Source organism: Ambystoma mexicanum, chromosome 12, assembly GCF_040938575.1.
Source record: "Ambystoma mexicanum isolate Mex_15411 chromosome 12, UKY_AmexF1_1, whole genome shotgun sequence".
Taxonomy (NCBI): Eukaryota; Metazoa; Chordata; class Amphibia; order Caudata; family Ambystomatidae; genus Ambystoma; species Ambystoma mexicanum.
This window is the reverse complement of record NC_090936.1, coordinates 398,372,655-398,389,462: the sequence shown is the minus strand read 5'-3', so window position 1 is coordinate 398,389,462 and position 16,808 is coordinate 398,372,655. Positions and strand designations below refer to the sequence as shown.

General features: G+C 41.6%; 1 protein-coding gene across 2 annotated transcripts in view; it reads right to left on the bottom strand.

Annotated features, from left to right (window-relative positions):
- The window catches only part of FAR2 (fatty acyl-CoA reductase 2), a 549,695-nt gene that overhangs the window by 110,898 nt on the left and 421,989 nt on the right, over window positions 1–16,808 (bottom strand). For both annotated transcript variants that reach the window (XM_069628526.1, XM_069628527.1), the window contains exon 6: window positions 12,707–12,751. In XM_069628526.1, coding sequence (XP_069484627.1) covers window positions 12,707–12,751 — 45 coding nt within the window. The remainder of the gene's footprint in view (window positions 1–12,706; window positions 12,752–16,808) is intronic.

The window sequence follows — 16,808 nt, the reverse complement described above, 5'->3', positions numbered from 1 at the left end:
ATAATGAAATGATAATTGTCCTGAAATGTTCGAAAATTCACAAAATGGGGGTGTTCTGAGGACGTTATTCGTATTGTGTGATTGCTTAGCTGTATGCAATGAGGGAATGGCACAGAGAGTAAAGTGGACGCCGTCCGCGGACACCGCGGCTGTTCGTGGACAGGGCGTGCTACATCCGGGTTTTTCCAGGAAATCCAACATGGAAAGAAGACTGTACGGATCAGCCAATCAGATGTCGAGGTTGTGGATTGGTGTTGAAAGAGACTGTGTGTGATGAAGATGGCAGAAGTAGAGAAAGTCAGGGTGTTGGTGCTGGGAGATATGTTTGTGTATGGTTTACAACAGTACGCTCAATGCAGGCATGTTGCAAAGAACTTTGATGTGAAAGGAGTGGAGGTGGTGTGGAGCACTGTCCCTGATTGCAATGTACAGGGAATTGTACAAGTTTGTGAGGATATGGCCACGATGAACAGTCCGCATGTGGTAGTTTTGCACTATGGTGCTTTCCATTTGGGCAACGTCAGTGCCCCTACTTTGTTGGCAGATTTGGAACACTTGGTTCAAGCAGTAATGAACATCCTTCCAAATGCCAAAGTAATTTTTTCTGGATTACTACCTAGGGCAATATGGGGCAATATGGGACAATAGTTCCGTTTTTTGTCCTCAGCAAAACATTGCTAGGTGTGTCATCAACCGAGGCATGTGTGCCTTCATGCTTAGAGCTGGTATGTTCTTCTGTAATAATGAGAATATTGATGCCAGTAATGCTGTTAATTTTAAAGAAGATGGCATTTCTTTATCTTTTACGGGAAATGCCTTTCTATTTTGGAATGTAAGGGTTGCTTTGGAGAAGGTTATGTGAAGATTTTAGGAGTAAAGTAAGGAAAAAAAAAACAAGAAAAAAAATACAAAATAACAGGTGTCTGTCAAGCATCTGTAAAAAAAAAAAAAAAACGGCTCTTTTCAGAGCCAACTTCAAAGGGGAAATGGGGCACACTATTTAAATTTACATTCACCACGCTCAGATTTTCGATATGTCCGCGGACATGAAAATCACTACGAGGGGGTTAGTATGTTCTATGTTACATGTATATGAAGTCAGGGATATTATGGTTAAGTTGTGCTACTAAAAACCTATGAAATTCAGTGAAAAAACTTTGTTAAAGGGACGTTATGGTTAAGTTGCGCTACTAAAAACCTATGAAGTTCAGTAAAAAAACTTTGTTAAAGGGACGTTATGGTTAAGTTGCGCTACTAAAAACCTATGAAATTCAGTGAAAAAAACTTTGTTAAAGGGACGTTATGGTTCAAAGTAAAACCAAAAAACCCCTGAAATTCGGCAGTTATGGTAACATAAGCAACCATAACTCGCGCCACCGTGCACTGCTAACACTAACACCCAGGACATCAAAGATGACATCACAAATGTCATTGATGACATCACTGATGACATCACATGGCTGGCTCTCCCTTTTTATCCTTTACTGACATATCGAAGCCACATAGTTTTCTTCAGTAACAGTCAGGAAGTAAAAATTGAAAAGGTACTATATTTGTAGACTTAGGGTCAAGTCACATCATATGAAACAAATACATAGCGGAAGACACAGGCTTGAAAGAGAGCAATCCTTTCTGTGCATGAAGATAATCATTAGGGTTATCAGCACTTTCTCATAGTTTTATTTTTATTACTCTACCTTCCCTGTATATGCTCATATTTGTATACATCATACTCACTCTCCTTTCCTTTGGGTGCAGTCACATCATGTGATACACATACATATGGTAAGTAGCAGCTTTGAAACAGAGCAATAGTTTCTCTGCATAAAGACAATCAGTTAGGTTATGAACTCTTTCTGCTACTACTTCTGCTTTTTTGTTTACTTCACTGTCCCTGTATATACTCATATTTGTATGTGTTGTTGTCTCTTTGTGTTTTGTCTGTAATAATTATGTATTAAGTGGGTTTTATTATCTACTTATTACATGTTTCACAGTACGCAAAACTCTAATAAGAAAGCAGTTATCATTTCAGTATTCAACATGGCAAGATTATGAATATGGCACCTTCATCATGTATGCTGCACACACTGCCTATGTTTCTGCATGAGTAGCTTAGTATACTGGATAGAACTTCATAATAGAATGCTATTTATATCAATGCATTGCTTAATGCACTAATTAGCTCATGATATTTATCCCAATGACCCTTGACAGTTTTTGGTCAGCATTATAAGAATCCCTTGTACAGAGTTTTTATGAAAAGTAAATGCACATGTGATGTCATCTTTGATGTCCTGGGTGTTAGTGTTAGCAGTGCACGGTGGCGCGAGTTATGGTTGCTTATGTTACCATAACTGCCGAATTTCAGGGGTTTTTCGGTTTTACTTTGAACCATAACGTCCCTTTAACAAAGTTTTTTCACTGAATTTCATAGGTTTTTAGTAGCGCAACTTAACCATAACGTCCCTTTAACAAAGTTTTTTTACTGATATATATATATATATATTCAATGAAAAAACGATGAAGGGACGTTTTGGTTACAAGTAAAACTGAAAAACTTCAGAAATTCGCCAGTTATGGTAAGCTAAGCAAACATAACTAGTGCCACCACCGTGCACTGCTAGGACTAACACCCAGGACATCAAAGATGACATCACAAATGCCATTGATGACATCACATGTGAAATTAATTTTGATGAAAAGTCCCTACATGGGTTGTGTTTATAATGTTGGTTACATGATCTCAGGGTTGATTGTGTAATGTTAAACATGTAATAACTAGCTAACAATTCAAGACTGACTACACACTTGTGCGAGTACAAACAATACACAGGAAGACCCACAATGCATACAAATCAGAGGCACATACAGGGAAACTAAAGTAAGGAAGAAAGAAACAGCATCATCAGAAAATGATAATGGCATTAAAGTTTATCTTCATGTATACAAATGAATTGTGTGTCTGAGGCCTGCCTATTGCCACATATACGTGCACCATGAGCTGAGACTAAACCCTAAGCAAAGTACAATCAGTGGGCGCGTCCGATGTGTACGGACATCAGGCCACCCTCCAGGCCAATCGGATGCCTGTCCACAGACCGAACACGGAAATGCATCCGGGAAGTGGAGCCAGATATCATTAATTTTGTTGGACCTACTTTTTGGTCGTTTAAAAAAAAACTATTGGACAGATTTACACCAAATTTTCAAAAGCACACTTTCAGGACCAAGCCGCTACTGCTGGTGTAAATTTGGTGAAAATCCGTCCAGCGGTTTGCCCTGTAGGCGTGAGCAGAATTTTGTTCCATTATGTTATGTTTTGGGACCCCCCCAATTACTTTGCCCCTCTTGACGAAACCTCACCAAACTTGCCAAAAAATTCAGAACCGGCCATATACTTTTTTGCAAAGTTTGGTAAGGATTCGTACGGGGGGGAGCAAAGTTATAGGACGCCCAAAAAGTGCTCTTCCTATGAGTTGAGCAACTTAACCATAACTACAAGGCTGCTGCCGCAGACCGTGTAATACACATATACAAAAATTCACATATACACATATATACGAAAATTTGACAAAAATGACCACAGGGAAAAATGCATGAATTATATGCAACCGTGGAATGTGACTTCTTTAAAACATGGCAAACAGCTCAGTGAACATATTTAGGGCCTCATCACGAGTTTGGCGGTAACCCTTAAATGCGGCAGTAGCGCTATTACCGCCGCATTTAAGGGTCCGCCAGATCATGGCCTTGCCAGATTTCCCCCCAGCTCTAAGCTGGGGGTAAATCCGCAGCCAATTTGCCAATTGTTGGCGCTATTACCGCCGGCGGGAAATTCTGCTGGCGGTAATAGCGCAAATTTTCCCGATTGGGCCCAATGCGGAATGAGGAATTCCCGAATGGGCCCAATGGGGATAGGTACTAACCGTTCCCCCAAACCCGTGATCCGGCGCTCATAGCACCGGGGGGTTTGGCGGTAGGGCTAATAGCGCCGGCGTTAGTAGTGCTGGCGTTACCGCCCAACTCGTGATGAGGCCCTTAGTCTAAATCAGGGGAGTCAAACACCAGTCCCAAAGCGACACGTTTGCGATTTTCATGATGTCCAGAAAAATACATTTGCATAGAGTACAAATCTTAAAAGGAAATATTAATATCATTAGTGGTTATCCTGAAAACCTGGCCCTCAAGTACCAGAGTTGGACATGCATTACTTTGAAGAATGTGATCTATGGAGAAAGTCCGTGTTTAGGACATGGTATCATGCGGCACGGAATTGCTGGGATCTGGAGGAGTGCCTGATTGGCGTGGCACCACCGTTACCAGGAGCTATTTTTAACTTCACAGGCCAACAGGGACCCTACAAACAAATACATGTAATACTATTATCCCTCTATGTTTGGTAATGTTTATAAAGGATAATTAAAGAGACATTTAAAGCACAATGGATTATCCCTAATGGATACTAAATACATACTGTAGCTCAAGTTGAAGTTAGATTTGCAATGTGCTATATGGCCTGGCTCCTGGTCTTCCAAAGTAGTTCCTGCCGTATTCGCAAGAGCTGCTTTTAAGCTCCTTCTCATCAATTTTTAATTTAGATCTCTGGCATTTAACTCAAAATATGACAATAAAGGATGCTCTTGAGATGGTACGAGATGCTTCAAATACGAATTCATGTGGCCAATGTTTAATGCAATGTTTGTTTAACTTTAAAGGGATTGTGACGCCATAGCCCTCATTACAAATTTGTTGGTACTCCGCCTGTAATTCTAGCCAGGTACCAGCAAACTCACCCCACTGTCTCCACTGCCTGCGGAGACTATGGTAATTTCCCATTCCACAGAGTCCCAAACTTGTGGTCTGCCAGTCTGGAAGAAAGGCTGGTGTCGGAATTACCAGTATTTTTTACCGACCAGTAAAGTCTTGATGAAGGCCTCTATCTGATTATCTTGAGAGGTGTGGATCCTGCTTATTGTGCCAATCCCTTGCTGCCCTCTATTTGATTGTTCATTGTTTACCTGTTGTGTGTGTGTAAAGGTTAAGCGAGGCAATAAGGGCAAGCAGTGCAAGCAGGCTCATTCACGATGAGTATTACTTTGCTCCTTTCTCTTTGTATTGAGGTCTTGACTTAATAAATCATTATTTTAAAAAGTCGTGCACTGACTTGGACACTTGATCCTTTAGAAAAGTTAAAGTAGCAGTACTGTTTTGGAGCGATGGAAGAATATGTTGAACCTATTAAAAAAGGAACTACGGCAGCTGGCCTAAAAGGCAAGGTGACAAAGCCCACCTGCTGGTCACAAGTATGCTACTCTTCACATGAGCAGACATTTGCAGCCCAAAGGACCAGGTATTTAAATCAATAACGGGCCTTGACATAACGGACCAGATTTCAAAACCTTAGACGTTTCCATTTTTCCACGTGTTCAAACCTATAGTAACTGAAAAATGCCAAGAATGCTGAAGTTGGTCACCTTTTCAGACAAGCTTGTATTTTATTTATTTTTTGTAAAATTGAACGTCATACGTCGTACGTCAATGGAAGAAAAACCCCACAAGTGCATCTTTAGGAATTGATGAAGAAGCAGCCAGCCCGATGCCCCTTTCCTCCTCAAATACAAATGGCCAAAATGATTTCAAATGAAACGTTGATAAAATGTTTGTTGTGGCCCACGCGCACGCCTGGAATCCTCCCTGCTGAGCAGTGGCGTTGCTAGGGGGGGCTAAGGGGGCTATGGCCCCTGATCTTTTGGTTGTAGCCCCAGATAGAATCTCAGGAGCTACAGCCAAAAGACTAGCTAGCCCCCAGTCCCAACAGTTCCGACATCAGCTTAGCCCCGGGTCTTTTCAAGACCTAGCAACTCCCCTGCTGCTGAGTGTTATGTACAGCCTGATCTCTGAATAGATTACTTAATAGGTCAATGCGCAGGGGTTGGGCGATTGTGAAAGTGGAAATGGCTGCTTATGAGCTCCACACCTTGAACAACAATGCAATATATGTAGACTTCCTAAACTCCCTCATCACTCACCGAGTCCTCCAAACCCTCCTCAAATGGCTGGTGTGAGGTGCATATGTTCAAATCTCGCCGGCAAGCTCCTGTCCCATAACCATGATTTGAGGAATGCACCCGCTGGCCTCGCTTTGGGAGCTCCGGGGATCCCCCAAGCTGGGATGTTCTATGCTCTCTCTCCCTTGGGGGGACGTTTCGTGGCTAAACGCACGTGCTTTGCAAATTGCTCATGCTTTTCATGTTCATCTGTCGTGATCATTTTTCGTTGGGAATTGCCCACGTTTTTCATATACTCAATTTGTACATTTTCTATTGGGCACACGTATTTTGTGTGCTAGTGTTTACGTGCCTACCCCTTGCATAGACAATGAGCGTTGTTAAAAAAATATTCCTGAAGCAGAAGGCCACATTGAAAAACTGCATTCAAATGCACTTCAAACACAGAATGTAAGCTCTATCTGAATGGCGATGCATCGTTATACATAGTGATGACTGTTATATCATTATGCAACAAAGTGTTTTAAAAGCCTTTGTTCATGAAAATAAACAGTAACGTTTATTGTCTATTAGGATACAACACAAAAGCGGTTCTTTAATGTATACAAATCAAAGTACCACGTTTCAGCAGAATAAAAACCATTAACGAGTTCACACAGTGAAACAAGACCATAGAGTGAAATATAAAAATAACAATGACACTAGTTCTAAAACCAGACGGGTCCTCATTGTCGGGTACAAGTGTGTTAAAGAAAGTAGTATTAAAAACATAGCGAAAGAGTCTACATTTGAGAGTCACAGGTGCAGAAAGTGCTTAGTCTGTGAACTAGATGCAGATGAGTAGCCAGAATTTCTCAATAGGGTGTGTCTGCACTATTCTCACAAGGGGCCGGAAACAGTATTTCCTAAGAAATACTAAGAGAGATATATTTAATTGGGGTGTTTTCTCATGCCTACTCTTGCTACAAGGCTGATGTTTGAGCTTTTATAGGCCAGCTACATTTCATTGCAAATAACCAATTGTGCTATTACCCAATTAGATGGTACTCATTTCATCGACTGCAGGTTTAACACTTTTTTGCACCCCTATCAGCTATCAGGAACATGTCTGTAGAAGGAACAGGAGGGTAAACAGCTGAGCCTTTACAAATAGTCCATTTGAGCCGTGGGGCAAAGAGAGTGGGCCGTTCCCTTCATGTCACATCCACTCCATGCAACTGACTAGATGGTAAACTAACTTTACCTATGAGGGGGCGGATCTGAGTGCTGTTTAGGAAAGGTGCTCTCAAGAAGAATTAAACGAAGTCATTGAAATTTAAATTACTAGTACTACTTATCTTCACACCAAACCACTGTTCCTGGGTTTAACAAGAAGCCGGATAATAAAGGCCCAGTATTTACTACACTCACAATTTGGAGCAAATCAGTACAATACATTATTTGGTGCATCATTAAAAATAGCAAATAGAATCTCTATGTCTCAGCACTAATGTGACAATGCCCGCAGGCTTATTGTTTCCATTGATCTATTAAATCAAATTTACTGTTTCTGACTGTGCGGTGTCACTCACTTGTTGATGTTCTCAAGTGTTGGAAAGACAACAGGAAATTTAAACAGACCTCTGCATTACGAATCAAGACAAGTCACCTTTTTTTTTTTTAAAAAGATTTGTTCTTGTATTGTATTACTTATTTTTCTTGAAGTGCACAAATCAACACTTTGTATCTAATAGCGTGTTATGTATCATCCGAAATAGCATTTAACATATGTGATGGGTCACTTCTAATTCAATTAAGAATTTTGTGGGTCAACAAATGTTTTGCACACCATGCCCCTCTTCAGGACTCTACAACACGCTATAATAAAATCAAAATGTTATATCATTAGTATCTGTATGACTTGAAATAATACAACTAAAATAAAATAATAAAACTCCACAATCCCCATAAAGTAACCTTTATGAATAGTTGCATTGCCTGGTTTACTTTGGCAGCCATATACTAAACATTAACAATGATCTATTGATCTCTGACCCCATTTAAGTAGACATGAAACAAATCTTAACATTGTTACATAACTCTTGTTAAATAATAGAACTGAGAGATAATTCAATGTCGTCAATTCAATAACAAATATTTGAGCCAATCAAAATGTGGCATGAGAAAGGCTTGACCAAAAGGCAACGAAAGAAAAGGATCTGCGTGAAATGACCGAGTTTAAAAGTCTGACCACCAAAAGTCTGATTTGTTTTTCTTTTTTCCCCATCTGTTTGCATATATATATATATATATGTGGGGGGAGAGCCCCTACAGCCCCCCACTTTACGCCTATACATTTTATATTACCTTTACCCCCCACAAATATCTACGCGAACAAATGGGGGTCGGACTTTTGGTGCTCTGACCTTTTAACCTCGGTCATTTTGGCCTAACCCCAAACAAAAAGTGTCTGTATGTCCCATATGCTGGAATTCAAGGTCAAGATCAAAAGGTATCTCAAGGTTAGTCCTTGGTTATTTTGCAGCAGTTTGTTTTCACTATGCCCACGCTCTGCTCCTTCTCCTTTCTTCATCTGACCACAACATATTTTAAAAAAATAAGATCTAGGTGACTCAGTCCAGGAGTCTCAGCTATATTCCACCTTTCTCAACACTCTGACTTTGAACGAGTCAAGTTTTCAAGACACCCTCCCAGACCTGCCTCTTTTTGTTAGTACTGAACTGAAGCTGCTATCCACTACTCAGTGGAGTTCATTTTCCAATAATCGTAAGTAGCCAGATGGGACCGCTGGCATTTGCAGTTACATGCAAATTGTGGCTGGAAGCATTTTATTACACCTCTCTTTTTCACTCTGCAGTGCAAAAAGAGTAAAAGCTGCGTGCCACGTATGCATGGCAGGCAGTGTTTACAATGATTTCCTATGGAATCTGCCTAATGCAAAAAGCAGGCGTAATCCATAAAAAATTCTTGGTTTTATGCCAGCGTGTATATCTCATGCTGGCGTAAAACCAAGTTGATTTTGAAGGCAGAGGGTAAAAAGGAGATAGAAACGTATCTCCTGTTCTGCACCCACCCATCACCTTCAAAAACTAAAAATTCCACGGAGCGTGAATGGGGGTGTTAAGACAGGTGTAATGCTGTTACACGTGTCTTTCTCGTTTTCATGTGCACTTCGGAGCACTCAAAAATGAGCTCCAGTATGATTCTACAACATTTAGGTAATAACCACTTTGGGGTGGGATGTGTAACTATTGATTCAAGCAAAGCTAGAACTATTAGTGCAGGCTGTAGCACTTTTACTATGTGGTAGGGTCCATCACAAGGTGATTATCACTGTTAGCAGGCTAGCAAAATATCAGGGATACTAGTGGTTGTCTTTTTTTCACAAAAGGGTAAACCTGGTCAGCAAAAAGTAAAAATAAAAAAACAAGCTGGTAGCCATGAAAATACAGAAGAGTGCTCTAGACAGAACCCCTTTTCTCTTTGCATGTTGGTCATGGAGCTGCTATATTGGTGTGGCCATGGATGAGACAGAGCATTGCTAATGTAGATTGACATCTTACTTAAGCAATATTGCAGTGCTGGCGAGGCATTGACTGAAGCAATAATTCTCCCCCCCCCCCCCCCATCGAGGGGCTTATTGCTGTTGGTACCCCGTCCTGTAAGATAGTAGAACTAATAGTGTATTTTTTATGTTGCAAAATGCTGCAGTCCATTCTCTGTTCCATGGCGGCCATTGAAAACGAAAAAAAAAGAAAACAAAGACGACTGCCATAGACTTCCATAGCGGCCATTAAAAAAGGTTACAAAAAATAAAGAAACAAAATGACCGCCAGGGATGGGGAGAAGGGACTACATATGTAGGAATGGAACGTCGAGGGACACGGCAGCAGGTGAGACATTGTTGGGCTGGTAATTGATTGTTACATTCTGATCGCCAGATACTAATATTCTAAAAAGACGGGAGTGTGCAACGGAGAGTTGGAAGTGAATTGGACGAGAGCGGGGGGGGGGGGGGAGAGCAGGGAGAGTCAACCATCAAAAACGTTGAAATGCTGTTGTAATACCTACTAAAAGCACCCACGTTCCAAGCTTTCTCATTGGAGGAGGCATCCAGACAGAGCGATAATGAGCCAACATGCCACTCCCGGGATGACCACTATCTCCATACCATCAATATACTTTCACGAACACTACTACAAGTAATGAATCCAGAAAATGCAAAATAGGACATGAAAAATATTTATATCAGGGAGTCCAAGAGCTACTTCTACCATCCATTTAATTGACATTGCAAAATACTAAAAATCCTCATATTTAGAAGCAAAATGTAACTTTTAAATACACCTGTCTAACATACCCTCTATGTGACAGGTGGATTAAGAAAAATGGAAATGGGGAGATTTGCCTCCTCAGTTCCTTACAGGCACATGTGTCATTATTCTACCGGTAACATCTCTGATGCTGTCTGCGTGACGTAGATGGTGATATATAATTTGTGGGAGCGTCCTACCACATTATCTTACTATTTATTTAGTAACATAATCAGAATGTATCAATAAGAAAATGTGTTCAGTAATGCTGTATACGTGTGTATTAGTACCATTTTCAGAGAAATGGTGTAATCTTAAGGCAGCATTAAAAAATAATCGTTTTTTGACAAAATCATCCCATGCTTCTTCAATGTAAAATTCAGGTAAAAAGTGGTTTACAGGAGATGGTTACCAATTGAGCAAAGGCGCAATCAAATATAATCAAAATGCCTGAAACATGCAAAACGAGGAAACAATGACATCACTAAGACAGATACTTATAGATAAACATCTACCTCTACTTAGTTTTTTGTTCCACTAGATGTATTGGATGACACCTATGAGCCAAAAACTAATGATTAGAGGTATTGGGTTGGGATGTGTTTCAACAATTATAAACGGCCTTGGATGACATATCTGAATGTTCTGTCTACTTCTACTTTTGACATGATCTACCAGTTATTTTCTTTGTTCCTTTTCTGTCCTGACCTCTCTGCCTATACCTCTTTGTGTGTCCAGATATAGCTCTGTCTGCCTGCTGCTGGTATTCATTGTCCCTCTGAAGTGCTGTCCGTCTTGCCTTTAACATGTCTACTGCCCCTTAAATTATAATAATGTTTATCTACATTTTTTGAACATTTACGTCATAAAGGGTTGGTCTTCTGACAATGGCTCTCCTCAAATTCAGTCAAGGTTTTTAAATGATTAAGACTTGTCTCTTATTATAGAGACTGAAAAGATCACTCTCCTCTATTCAAGGGCTTTTTCTTAGGGTATTGCACCAAAATAACTAGTCACAAATTATTGATTTTTTTAATCAAGTTTTATCACAGTTCTTCGAAAAATAGAGGGGGTGTTGGGTTGGGGTATTAATTAAATTGAGGGGATGTTGGGGAGGTTGCGGGATGAGGAGGGGTTACCCCAGCATGTTTTTCGTGACAAAATTCGAACAAAAGGAATTCAATGTTTTCGGACTTGCTGTAATATTTGAAATGATCATTATTTTAAAGGTAGATCCTTTTGTTAATGCTGGCTACATTAGATTAAAACACAGATTTCGGAGGTCACTAGGCATCTAACACATTTCCTGTATTTGTAAGAGCCATATAAAAGAAAGTCTTGTTTGTGAGTGAACGGCTTTACTGTGTATTTAAGAAGCCATAACGCAGGGGATCTAGGATATGCTCTCTATGCTTTCTGTCATTCCACATGCATAGTATAAAGGGTCTTGGACCAGAACATCAATTGCACTGCAAATATTTGGAAAACAATGATATATGGATACACGCTGAAGTGGCAGACTGTGCCAGTGGGTTACAGCCTGAGGTGACGCCCCAAGGGAAGCAAGAGCCATTCCCAAGAGCTAAGGGCCATTACTGACTGTTACAGGCCATCACCATATGCGTTATCGCAATTACCCCAGTTATATGAGTGTACAATTCAGTTGGTTGACATGGAAATGGCGACCGGGGCTCCTTGCAGAGCACCTTTTCCTTGGAGGTCACTGAGGTGACAGCCCAAGGGAAGCAAGAGCCATTCCCAAGAGCTAACGGCCATTACTGACTGGTACAGGCCATCACCATATGTGTTATCGCAATTACCCCAGTTATTTGAGTGCACAGATCCGTTAGTTGCATTGGAAATGGCGACCGAGGCTCGTTGCAGAGCCCTTTTTCCTTTTCCATGGAGGTCACAGGTGCCAGAGAGGAGTCTGATACCAGAGCTGATGGGGGCTGTGAGGTAGTGGTGTCCACAAAGGCAGACATGGGTTAGTAATATTGTTTTTTAGTGGTGAGGGAGTTTGATGCAGGGGGTGAGGGAGGTGGGCAGAGGTTGACGTAAGAGCAGCAGGTGGATCCGGGAGAGGGCACATCAGGCCAACAGCTTGCTCAGAATGCAGGGCATTCCGGCAGGTAAAGCTCACGAACTAAGAAACCTGTTGGTTGCTCACACCCAACCGAGTCCATCACTTGAGCTCATACGCTGAGGACTTATTTAGCAGAAAACAGCAAGGGGTAGAAAAAACACATATAGAGTCACATATAGACGTTCAGTAATTGCAATGAGGTCTTATAACACTGGGAAGTTCAATAATAACATATTCCAATTTCTAATAAAAATTATATGTGGCTGCATGTGATTCACTTATATGCATGTACGTACCGCAATCAAAATTCCACTTGGTCCATTGAAATTGTCGATCCAGCCCTGCAACGAAAGTAGAGACTTTGTATTATTGTGTCGCCCACAGAAGCACACAAATACTAATAGAAGAAACAATGCAATGATTCAGGATCAACTCAGTCAGTCAAAGATTGGGCAGAGGCAACTGTTCAGCATTGCTGGTTTTGCAGCGAAAATGAACCGATATGCATGAAATATTTTTACTTCACAACTATAAATGCACAATTCAAATTGGCGCTCATTTTATCGGCCTCCGAAGGATGAACGGATGGATCTTGCTATAAGGGATTCAAACATGTCAACCCAGAGGTAAACCCATTGAGCCATCTTACTCAAATGCCCAGTTTCCTACAAAAATGTTCTACACCAATAATTCTGTCTCAGGAATGATATGAATGTTGTGAAAATATAAAGTGTTCCTATTACTTATTTTTTATTTATTTATTGGACATTTATATGCCGCATATGCACGAGTGTTTCCAGGTGACACAAGACAAGTTGGGGACGGTGGGGGGAACAAAGCAGGAAAGTAGAACAAAAACGGCTATATTGGCCTTGTGGCAATCCTACTGTGCAAGACAAGGTGGTAAGTGCAGAGGGATAGAGGGAGAAGTGCAGGAGTGGGGTGCCCAAGGGGGTGGGGTGGGCAAGTGCTGGGGGGGCCAGGAATGCAACTGCCAGAGGAGCGAGAGGTGGGAGGGAGGATGAGTGCGGTGGACTTTTGTATCACCCTAGCTTTTTTACACACTTGGAATTTCTGGTTACTTGTATATGTGCTTAAAGTCAAGCTGCTGGCAGCAGATACATTTCTACCATTTTTGCATTCTTTTTAGTGTGCACATTCAAGTCCTGAAAGATTCTTTTTGCCAAGCCCCTGTTACCAGAGACCTTTTATTGTGCAGACAGATGCATCTGATACTGGGATAGGTGCTGTCCTTTCACAGTTAGGTGACAAAGATAGGAAACATCCTATATGTATTTTAGTTGCCAGCTTAAGGACAGATAGCTCGGGTGGGCGACTGTGGAAAGGGAATGTGTTTCCATAGTGTGTGACCTTCAGAAGCAAATACCATCCCTCTTTTGGACTCACTTCACTGTGCAGACTGACCATAAGCCCTTTAAGTGGATAATGAACATGAAGGGAGAGAATCCTACATTGCTTAGGTAGTCCATAAGCATTTAAGGCTTTTACTTCACCATAGAACATAGGCCATGTGCAGAACATAGCAATGCTGATGTGCTGTCCAGTCCTGTACAGCTTGGAACAGGAAACCCATCCAAGTCGGGATTAGATCCCCCTGTCACTAGTCTGGGAGTATGGGGATGGGAGGAGGGGAGTTAGGGACAAATTCTCTTTTTGCAACTTTCCCTCCATAGTTTCTATGGACCCCCTTTCTTTTTGCTCTCTTTCTGAACCTGCTCTGACTTTTTGAATGGAAGTAAAGCCTTCAGTTTCACTTCGATTGCCTTTTGCTCATTCGTTATGGGGAGACTGATCAGTTCTTCAGACTATCAGTACTGGTAAACTAGGTTTCCTTTTTGCATTCTGCGACTTTTTAACATTGCACACAGCATCTTACAATGCCGTACAATGAGAATACTTTTGTATCACTTTAGCTTTTTACACACTTGGGATTTCTGGTTAATTTTATATGTGCGTAAAGTCAAGCTGCTGCCAGCAGATACATTTTGACCATTTTTGCATTCTTTTTAGTGTGCACATTCGCTTTTTCTGTGCATGGCCACTAAACATGGCTAGTGCCCTAAAATGGCGGTGCTGCAACATTTCTGCTTGCTTCTTTGGCCATACTGTCTTTTGGCCTTCTTCTTGTCTTGCCATGTCAGGAAATCTCTTATAAGGTCATGGGAATGTCTAGTCCCACTCCACATCTGTGGTGCCAGAGACTCTTGGTGTGGGGCAAGAGTAAAACCATTAATTGGCTCTAATTGGACAAATACTGGCTATTGAATGGTGCAGATCCTTACCATTGGTGGGCTTGGACTTGCCTCCAGTCTGGATTTTGGATAAGAGGAGGACTCCTGCAGCCATTTATTCAGATCAGCATTGGAGCCAAGAATCTCACATAGAAGAACAGTTGACAGAAGATCCGAAGATGACTCCTGAAGAGGTCTGGCATTAATTCCTGCGTCTGGTCCAGAGAAGCCCAGTTGGACTACTTGATCTCCGAAGACACTGTGCAGTGCTTCAGCCTTTGGTCTAGTGGCACCAACTAGTCTTGGTGCCTTCTTGAGGATTCAGACATCCTGAGCCTTCAGATGTTTACCTGGCCCGCCCAGTGGACAGACTAGCTCTCTCATGGGCTACCTCACCAGAACCATTGCCATTCTGTGGTTGCAACCAGAACTTTGGTACTCACCAGCTTGTGTCACAAGTCACCTTCCCCATGAATTTCAGCATCCCAGCATCAAGGGACACTGTCTTAGAGAAGTTTCTGTAACCACGACTGGAAGAACGCCTGTCATTGCCTGTGTGCGGAGATCCTCTCAGGAACTCTCCTTCCCCATCCTGTGAAGAGTCCTGAAGAGACCTGCACCAGTGATTCTTGCATTTCTTTATCGCAAAGAGTTGCATCTGGAATCTGTACCTGACCAGAAGAATTATTTCACCTGCAGCTCCTGGGCCCCTCTCACTGGAACCAACGGCGGGAAATCCAACCTCGAGTGACCAGAAATGATCCACAAAGTAATCTGGGAAAATCAGAGTCAGGGGTTAAGTACCTCTAGTGTATCTGTCCACCCCTGTCCTCCATTGGGAAGAAGTCCCTTTTGTCTTCTACCCTTCCATTTCCCTGCCTTTTGGTTGTTTAAACTGGGTAGTAACTTCGGAAAGACAAGAACAGAATTAGTGAATTAGAACTTACCTACAGATACTCCATTATGGGGGAAGCATTGTGGCCCCTGAGACTTTTGGGCAAACGCCCCCATTCTTCTTAGGGGTTGGACTAGTTCAGTTAGGGAATGAACTTGTGATCTGGTTCCATCATTGACTGCATTTAATTTACTTACCTGGTTGCTGAATAGGCGATTTTAATATATATATGAACCTACGGTGAATGTATATATTTATATAATTGAAGTATTGTGTGATAATATCACTTGTTAGTTTAATTTTTCAGTGTGTGTAGAAGGCCTAGAATAAATAACTGTGTTTTAATACTTAGCTGTCTAAATTGAATTATTGAGTATTATTTTGTGTGCACTCATTGAGGGCCCCGCACCCCACTCACACTCTCCTGAGAATAGCCATGACTGCTCTCCACTGCTACCTTAATTGGGTTTTGTCTTACCTCTCAGAGTTCTCTGTTTACTATAACTTGCTGATTTGATTTTGATTTTGGATATTTCTTGTGCGCACCAAGCAGACTAAACTGCATTTGGGCGCAGATGTTAACTCCGATTCAACCTTTGACCGAGAGAAAGCTGTTTTAACCCATACCTCTTTGGCTCACTTAAATAAGAAGGTTTTAAGTGCCTTTCTAAAGCCTTCTAACGATGGGCATGACCGGATAGCAGTTGGTACTGGTTCCATATCTTTGGGCCAAACACGGAAAGCCTCCTGTCCCGCTTCGAGGTCGGTTTAGCCCGGGGTATACCCATCAACAGTTTGTCTCCAGACCAAAAGTCTCTAGTTGGCTGATAGCGGTGGAGTCTAGTGCTCAGGCATTTTGGTGCAAGGTCATAGAAACATCTATACATAAGACACGCCACCTTAAACTTAACTTGGTCCTCCACCATGAGCCAATGAAGAGCTCTACGTGATGCTGAGACATGGTCCCTTTTCCCAAGATGGGCAATTAGCCTAACTGCCGCATTCTGGGCCCTCTGGAGTCTCATCATCTGTTTCGCTGGGATCCCTGTCCTCAGACTGTTGCAGTAGTCAAGATGAGAATTGGTCAACGCCCCTAGGCCCCCTGCAATCTCTCTACCAGGCCTGATTCTAGAAATCCATCTTAACATTACTGCACAGTAAATTGTTTGTGTTTGTAGATCAGAAATTAATACCAAATATCCATACTTAAGAACTGCAGTACAAATAAATTGCACCTTCTTTGTAATATAT